This window comes from Echinops telfairi, unplaced genomic scaffold, assembly GCF_000313985.2.
Source record: "Echinops telfairi isolate 266 unplaced genomic scaffold, ASM31398v2 ScPeMD7_7469;HRSCAF=8507_1, whole genome shotgun sequence".
In the NCBI taxonomy this organism is placed as follows: Eukaryota; Metazoa; Chordata; class Mammalia; order Afrosoricida; family Tenrecidae; genus Echinops; species Echinops telfairi.
The window spans coordinates 105,895,595-105,903,941 of NW_022111373.1; the positions used below are offsets into that span (position 1 = coordinate 105,895,595).

Consider the following 8,347-nt stretch of genomic DNA (forward strand, 5'->3'; position numbering starts at 1 on the left):
AGATTCAATCCATACTAAAGGCTTGAGTCTTTGCTCTCCATCAGAAGTCTTACAGAAAGCAAAATCCAAGCAGATTCTAAACTGATGGAAAATTGAATTCTCAACTCACATACAGATTTTCCAGAAAAGGGTAGAACTCTTTTGGATCTGAACTGTTTGAGTATAACCTGGAACTATGCAGGCACAAGTGTGAACCTTTGGAAGTCAAGCTAAAAACAAAAGTAAGAATAAAAATATTGAAGCCAGACTTGAATCCATGTACTCAAGTGGAGAAAAATTCTGTTGCTTAAATATAGGCAAGTTATTAAAAAACTAAAAGCTAAAAATATAAAGCAGAATCCACCGGTACTACAGCATATCTAAAACATTCCATTTTCAACAAAAATATTAAAACATATAATGAATCAGGATTTTCCATTGCCATTCTTTGCCATGCTATCCAGGGTTAGTCAGGATCCATACAGGTGAATACCTTTGCATAGTTAATAAAAGACAAATAATCATCTTTCTTGTATTCTCTGCTTTCAGGCATGAGCATTTAATTTTGTCCCTGCAAACCTTGAGCATAAACCAAGAGGCAGTCATTCAAACACAACAAGGCAGACTGTGTGGCTTGCTTATTCAATATACATGTTGAGCAAATAATCTGAGAAAGATATATGAAGAACAATGCAGTATTAGGATTGAAGGAAAACCGATTAATAACTTGTGATAGGCAGATGAAAAAACTTGCTTGCTGAAGCAAAGAGGATTTGAACTAAATAGATTACAATATAATTAAATACAGTACAATGTAATTTTCCATTATTGGTTTCTCAATTAAATTCTCAATAGATTCTCAATCAATTCTCAATAGATTTCCAGTATCGATAACTCAATGTTAAGAAAGCAAAAATCATTACAACGGGACAGATAAGTAACATTGTGATAAGCAAAAGAAGATTGACGTCAGGGATTTCATTTTACTCTGATCCACAATCAACAGCCATGGAAGCAGCAGTCAAGAAATAAAATGATGCATTATATTGGGCAAACTTGCTACAAAAGAGGCTCTTTAAAGAGTTAAGGAAAGAGACATCACCTTGAGAACTAAAGTATCCCTGACCCAAACCTGGATACTTTTAATTACCTTATTTGGGGGTTGGGGAAGTGAATAATAATTAAGGAACCCTAAAGAACTGATGCCTTTGAATTATTGTGTTGATGAAGAATATTGAATATAGCAGAGTCTGCCAGACAATGGAATAAATCTGTATTTGAAGAAGTCCAGACAGGATGCTCCTTTGCATTGATGATCATAAGACCTTTGTCCATGTATTTCAGGAGGTCCCAGTCCCTGGAGGAGGACATTATGCTCGGTGGAGAGTTGGTGAAAAAGAGGAATACTACCTAAGACATGGATTGACACAGTGACTACGATGGGTGGAAATATCGAAACGACTGCGAGGATATGTTCAGAGGGTCACCGTGAGTCAGAAGTGACTCAACAGCATCTGACAAGAGTAACAACAAAGAAGCAGGAAGGTGTGACTTATTCTTACACATAAAGTAGTCCCTAGAAACGAAGTCTTAGTGGGTCCAGATGTTGACCTTAGCCGATAAAAGCTTCCATGTAACTTTTAAAAATAATTTCAAGGAATTGAAATACACTGTATTCAAAGAACACCACCCATCTGGCAGTTTGTGGCACAGTGGTGCTTTGCAAATTGTTGAAAGTAATGCCACCAGTATTTGAAATGCCAGCAGGTTGGCAGAGTCTCCAGGCTAAGACAGAATAGGAGGGAATGCCTGGTGCTCTACTCCCATAATTGGTCAATAAAAATCTTATGCATCATAACAAAATATTATCTGATATAATGCTGGCAGCTGATCCTCCTAGGTTGGAAATCATTCAAAATGCAACGGAGCCTCAACAATGGATTTGTGTAATTTTGAAGGGAAGATGGTAGGGCAGAGTAGTGTCTTGCATCATGTATGGGGCTGCTATGATTTGCAGTGCATTCAAAGACAACTTGAAATGACAATGTTCAAAGGATGAATGGGCATGCAGTGGCAATGATAGTACAGATACAATACTGCAATACATAACTTAAGGCTGTAAAAGTGGAATTTCTAAAGTGCAAAAATATAATGGAAATGAATAATAATTAAGGAAGCCTAAAGAACTGATGCATTTGAATTATTGTGTTGATGAAGAATATTGAATATAGCAGAATCAACCAGATAATTGAATACACCTGTATTTGAAGAAGCCCAGATGGGATCAAAAGCATATGAATGAGCTTGAAGATAACAGGAAATTCATACATCGTAAAGAAATAGAAAAATAACTGAGGACAATTGAACCATCTCAAAAAAACTATAAAAGAGCACCACATATTTACATATAAATTTGAGGGGAGGCTCAGAAAATAAAGGAAAAAGTAAAGGGGCAAAAAACAGAAGAAACTATGAATGTGTACTAATGGAAATATGCCAGCAAAAGAGTCAATGTATTTTAGGTTGAGCTAAGAGTTGGTACAAGGACTGGCTGGTGAGAGACATGAGGGAATTTAGGACAATGGCATAAGTCTCCTAAAATCGGATCGAGAGGATAGCACATAATTGTATGTTGTTGTTAGATGTTGTTGGTTCTGACTCCGAGAGAACCTATATACACCAATACTGTGCTATCTTCGTGTTGTTACATTTAAGTCTATTGTTGCCGCCACGGTATCAGTGCATCTCTTTGACAGTTTTCCTCTTTTACTCTGACTATCTACTTGACCAAGACTTAGGCCCCTTTCCAGGGACTGGTCTCTGCTGATACCATATCCAGAGCTTTCACCTGCATATGGCAGGTTGCTAATACACATTCCTCCAATTGTGATGTCAGGCTCTTCATAAAACCCTTCTTCCTGGATTATTTGCTCATCAGACAGATTTAATAGCATGGTGAAAGGCTACAACCCCAAGACACACGCCTTTTCACATTTTCCAGGATGCAGTATTTCCTCGTTCACTTTGAAGAACTGCCTGCTGGTCCATGTACAGGTTCCACATGAGCACCATAAAGTGCTCTGAAATTTACATTTTCCTCAATGTTGTTGAAAGCTTGTTATGATCTATAGCATGCCTGTGCACAGTCGACAATGCACAAATGAGCATATTCCTCCTATTCTGTGCTTTCAGCCAAGGTCCATCTGAAGTCAGCAGTGACATCCCTTGGGCCACGTCCTCTTCTAAATTGGGTTTTAATTTCAGGCAGTTCTCTGTTAATGGACTGCTCTAGCTGTTTGTTTGTTTTGCATAATCTTCAACAGCATTTTACTTGCATGTGACATTGGTCGGTAACATTAACAAGGAGTTCTTCCATTGCTTTCTTTGGAGTGGAAACAAATGTAGAGTTGTCCAGGTAACGGTTTTACAAATGTCTTGACATAGGCCAGGAGTCATTCCAGTGTGTGACAGTTAGATTTTATGTCAACTTGAATTTGTATGAACAAGTAGGGTTGAAGTCCAGCCTATCAACCAGGTCACAGACTAAGGATGCCTCTTTTGGGGTGTGGCCTTTTCTCTAAGAAAAACAATATGGAACTTCTCCTTTTTCACTCTTGTCCTTTAACTTTATCCTTGCTGGGACTGTGTCTGCCTCCAGGGGTGGCTCCATGTGGGCTGCTAACTGAGCTGTCTGGGCCCTGGCATGCTTCCCCTGACCTTGGATCCACAGGACTCTGCAGCCACTTGCCTGTGATCTTCCGATATCCTGCTTCACCTTTCTCCATCATCACCTGGTGGCTACACAAGTCTTAAGGAGGCTCTGGCTAGCATTCGGACCCATAGACTTGAGTTCGATTGGGCTGGGATGTTTTCTTGATATTGTTACTTCTTGATATAAGGAGCCTTAGTGGCATAGTGGTTAAGTGTTGGGATGCAAACTACAAAGTCAACAGTTTGAAACCATCAGCCACTCCACAGGATAAAGAAAGGCTTCATACTTTCATGAAGAGTTAGTCTTGTCCCCCACAGGGGACAATTCTATTCTGTCCTTTAGGATAGAATATACCCTGTCCTGTAACCCTATAGGGTTACAATGAGTATCTACTTGAACTTCATTTTCATATGAAGTTCCTTCTTATACATATATGAGTATCACTGGTTTTGTTTTTCAAGGCAAACCAGCCTAATACACAGTGCTTTATCAGTTTATTGAAACATTTTGATTGGCTTTCTGTCAATTCCTTGAGGTGTGTTTTTCCATTAATGCCTTCAGTACAACTTGAACTTCTTTCTTCAATACCGTTGGTTCTTGATCATATGTTACCTCTTGGAATGGTTGAAAGTCAATTATTTTTGGTACAGTGCCTCTGTATTCCTTATATCTTCTTTTGAAGCTTCTTGCATCTTTCAATATTTTGTCCATGAATTCTTTATATATTGTAAAGCAAGCTTGAATTTTTTCTTAAATTCTTTCAGCTTGAGATGTATTGAGCATGCTTTTCTTTTCGGCATGTAATTCTACGTATTTTCACATTTCATTATACTATTTGGTCTTCTCAAGATACCCTTTGAAAATTTCTGTTTAGCTTTTGCTTACAACATTTCTTCCATTTGCTTTAACTTTATGTTCAAGAGCAAATTTCAGAGTCTCTTCAAACATCCAGTTTTTTTTTTCCTTTCCTTTTTTTCATATATTTTTAGTGACCTCTTGCCTTCTTCATATATGATGCTCTTAATGTCATCCCGCAACTCAACATGTCTTTGGTAATTGGTGTGGATTATGCTACGCATGTTCTTGAAATTTTCACTAAATTCAGATGGGATATACTCAAGGTTGTGCTCTGGCTCTTGTGGACTTGTTTGAGTTTTCTTCAAATTCAACTATCATTGTAATTTGAGTGTATGTTTTTTCAGTTTTAGACTGAAGATGTTGGTAGATTTCTTCAAATGCTTCATCACTATCTTTAGTGGTTGATGCAGAAATGTGAATAATAGCTGTATTAAGTAGATTTTTTTGGTGTGTTTACCGATATTCCCCTATGACAGAAAGCATGATACTTCAAGATAGATCTTGAAATGTTCTTTTTGATGATGACTGAAAGATTGTCCCTCTGGAGTTTATCATTCCTGGCAGGGTAAACCATATGGTTATCTGATTTTAATGACCAATGCCACCCGTTTCAGCTCACCAATACCTAGGGTGTCAATCTTTATGTGTTTAAATACACAAGTTTAATTTTTTATAATGTCTGATTTTCTTACACTCATACTTTGTACAGTCCATATTCAATTATCAGTGGCTGTTTGCAACTGTTTCTTCTCATTTTATGTAGGGTGCGATTAGCATATGAAGGTCCTGCAAGCTTTATTCCATCCAAGTCATTAGCAGAAACTTTGAGGAAGCAGCTCTTCTCCATGTGCATTTCGCTTGCCTTCTTGTCTGAAGGATCATTTTCTAGCACTATGTCTCCAAATGTTCTGCTGTTAGTCACAACGTTTTCAGTGGCTAATCCCTCAGAAATGGAGTGTCTATTTCTTCTTTCTGGGCTCTTCTAAGTCTGGAGCTCACCTGAGTCTGTTCAATGAGGGTGACCCTGCTTCCAGCCTCACAGCAATATCCAAGCCACCACAGCCTGGCAAACTGCCAGATGAGTGTGGACATAGTTACAAAAGTTTATTATAATTATTTATTTGTACTTTTAATATGATTAAACATTATGGTATATAAGTTGTCAAGCAATTGTTAAAAGCTGTTTTCTGTTTGTTTGTTTTTTCTTGCAAAATATATTTTCTTTCAAACAATGAGAAACCTTAAAAGAGTCTATGTTTGCAAAATAGTTAAAGTTGTTTTAAGCACCTAAATTTGGGAAGGACATGAACCAAGTTTTAAATAAAAAGTGTGCTCAGTGAACCAAAAGCAGTCCAGATTAGTTTGTAAGATTAGTACTGGACAGTCTTCGTGGATAAGATTTAAAAGCTAAATTTTAGTAAGACCATGGAGGAGAGTATAATTTTCTGCCAAGCAACTTGGGTTTTATAGGGATCTACAACTTAAAATAAGCAACGTTTGGGAGAAATTTAGTAGGAACAAGGTGCAGTGCTGAGCTCTTTAAATACGCCTTTTGAATTTAATCTTCAAGATTATCATTAGCTCCATTTTATAGGTGAGGCTGTGGAGTCTTACAAAGTCAAGAAACAAGGTCACATTGCATCACTGGCATGTTAAACAACTGTGGTCAGACTCAAAGTTCGAGCCACAGGTTTGTCTACCCTTAATATTCTACAACTGTACCATGCAATGATACAGTTATAAAATATATACCACTCCTTATAAAATATATACCACTTCTACAATTGTGATTCAAGAAAATAAAACTTGAGTAGCTGCAAATGTAGGTAAATCTTATAAAGAATAACATTTTTTTTTGGGGGGGGGTAGTGGAACCCAACTTTATAGACATGAAGAAATCAGGCCTTGGGGGTGGGATGGAAGACAGTCTTTTCAAAGAGCTGTGACATGACCATGCAATTGTCCCCCAAGGCAGGGATGTGAGAGAGTAGACTCAGCTACGAACAAAGCTGTGGTCTTGGGTGTATAGCTTTTAATGTCTTTAAAATGGGGCTGGGCATCAAGAGTCTTTTCCAGAATAGGCCAAGGAAGATAAGTCCAGGTTGGTTTTTAAAGCTTTGGAAAGCTCGGTGGCCAGCAGCTGGTGGAGGGATTCGCCGTCGTGGGAGTACACCCAGGTTTTCCCAGTCCAATCGTAGCGCTTGGGCCCACTGGAAGGGGAAGACAGCCAGATCTGCTTGTTGGGGGTCTGCTTGTTGATCACGTAGGTGCCGAGGTCTCCACCCAGTTTGATTGTTAAGACACCGCTCCCAAACGAGACGTCATAGTCCTCAAAGGTGTAGGGCTTGTCTGCAAGGTCTTCAAAAAACTCTGCTAAGGAGTCCAGCGTTTCCTCAGCCAGTCGCTCATAGGTGGTCTCATCCAAGAAGCTTGGATCACCCAAAGTTCCCACTTTTCTCAGATTCACCAACTGGACCTTTTGCTTTTGGGCATTCAGAATCTGGTTGAGGCAGTGGAGGCTCAAACTGGCTGGTCGGGGCTCGCAGCTCGCCGCCGTCCTGGCGCGCAGACCCGGATGGCCACCGGGCAAAGGCTCTTTCGCCGAGCAGGGACCCCCAGCGCGGGCCGGAAGCGGGCCCGGCGACGCCGCCCGGGGGAACAGGCCCGAGGCTGCGCGGCGCCCGATCGCCCACATCGCGCGCGCGGTCTGCGGCCTGCTCCGCGCTCAACATTTTTTAAAAAATAAGAAAAGAGCTAGAAAAGGGGAATTTATGTGCATATCAGTTTTTATTTTCTACATTCCCAATACTGTAGCACTGGAAAAGCTGAAGGATTCTGAGGCAAAATAACACAAAAAGTTGAATCCATTATACAAGGGAGAATATGCTAAGATGGATGTCAGGATAATTGTGGTTCAACATCTTATTTTATTCTGTGTCCTAGCACCAAATTCTCGTTAACCTGTAGAAATATGAGTATATTAAGGAAATCCACTCCGTTGATTTCTGACTCATAGTAACTGCCTAGGACCGAGTAGGACTGCTCCATAGTTTCCCAGGATGCATTCTTTTCAGAGGCAGGCGATCCTGTCATCTTCCTGTGCAATGGGTGGTAGTGTCAAAAAGCAAGCCTTTTGGTTAGCAGCCAAGTGCTTATAACACTGAACCACCAGGGCTCCTCTACAGACTCATTATGATGTTGTATCTCAAGACCAGAAAAATGCTTTTGTTTGGGTTTATTTCAACCTAAATTATATAAATACTTTTCTTTCTGGGATTCTTGAGGAATCATACAATCCAAAGACATCAAAACATTTAAGTAGAATTCCACAAACAACGTCAAATATATGATCACAGGACAACCAATGAATACCAATCACTTTTAGTAAAAAACAAGGAAGAGAGATTCTAAAAACTGTCTAGTGGACCATTAGGACTTCACCTTGTGAAGTCTCTGTTGCTCACGTGACCTGGTTGTCCAGTATTATGCGGCATACAACCTTCCCTTCTATGCCCTTGATGGTTGTCCACTAATCAAGAAATGGCAATAAACTACATGTGCAGTGTTCATTATTGCTATTGTATTATTTAAAATGCCATTGATTGACTATATTGTTTTTCTGATTATTATATTTTTGAGAACATAAGTAGTATTTATAAAAGGTCCCCTGAAACCTATTTCCTCAATAATTGGTTCAAGTGTTTCAACCACAAATTCTTTTGCCATGAAGAGTTTTGAGAGCATATAATCCTTGTGTTTGAGGTGGGAAGGCAAGTTTCCAAAATGAAATTTAGAAAT

General features: G+C 39.2%; 1 protein-coding gene across 1 annotated transcript; it reads right to left on the reverse strand.

Annotated features, from left to right (window-relative positions):
• Positions 1-6,559: 6,559 nt before the first annotated feature.
• LOC101655535 (frataxin, mitochondrial-like) lies at positions 6,560-7,244 on the reverse strand. Its single transcript, XM_013004940.2, has one exon. It carries the CDS (start codon positions 7,242-7,244, stop codon positions 6,609-6,611), a length of 636 nt encoding a protein of 211 aa, XP_012860394.1. The 3' UTR covers positions 6,560-6,608.
• Positions 7,245-8,347: the final 1,103 nt, after the last annotated feature.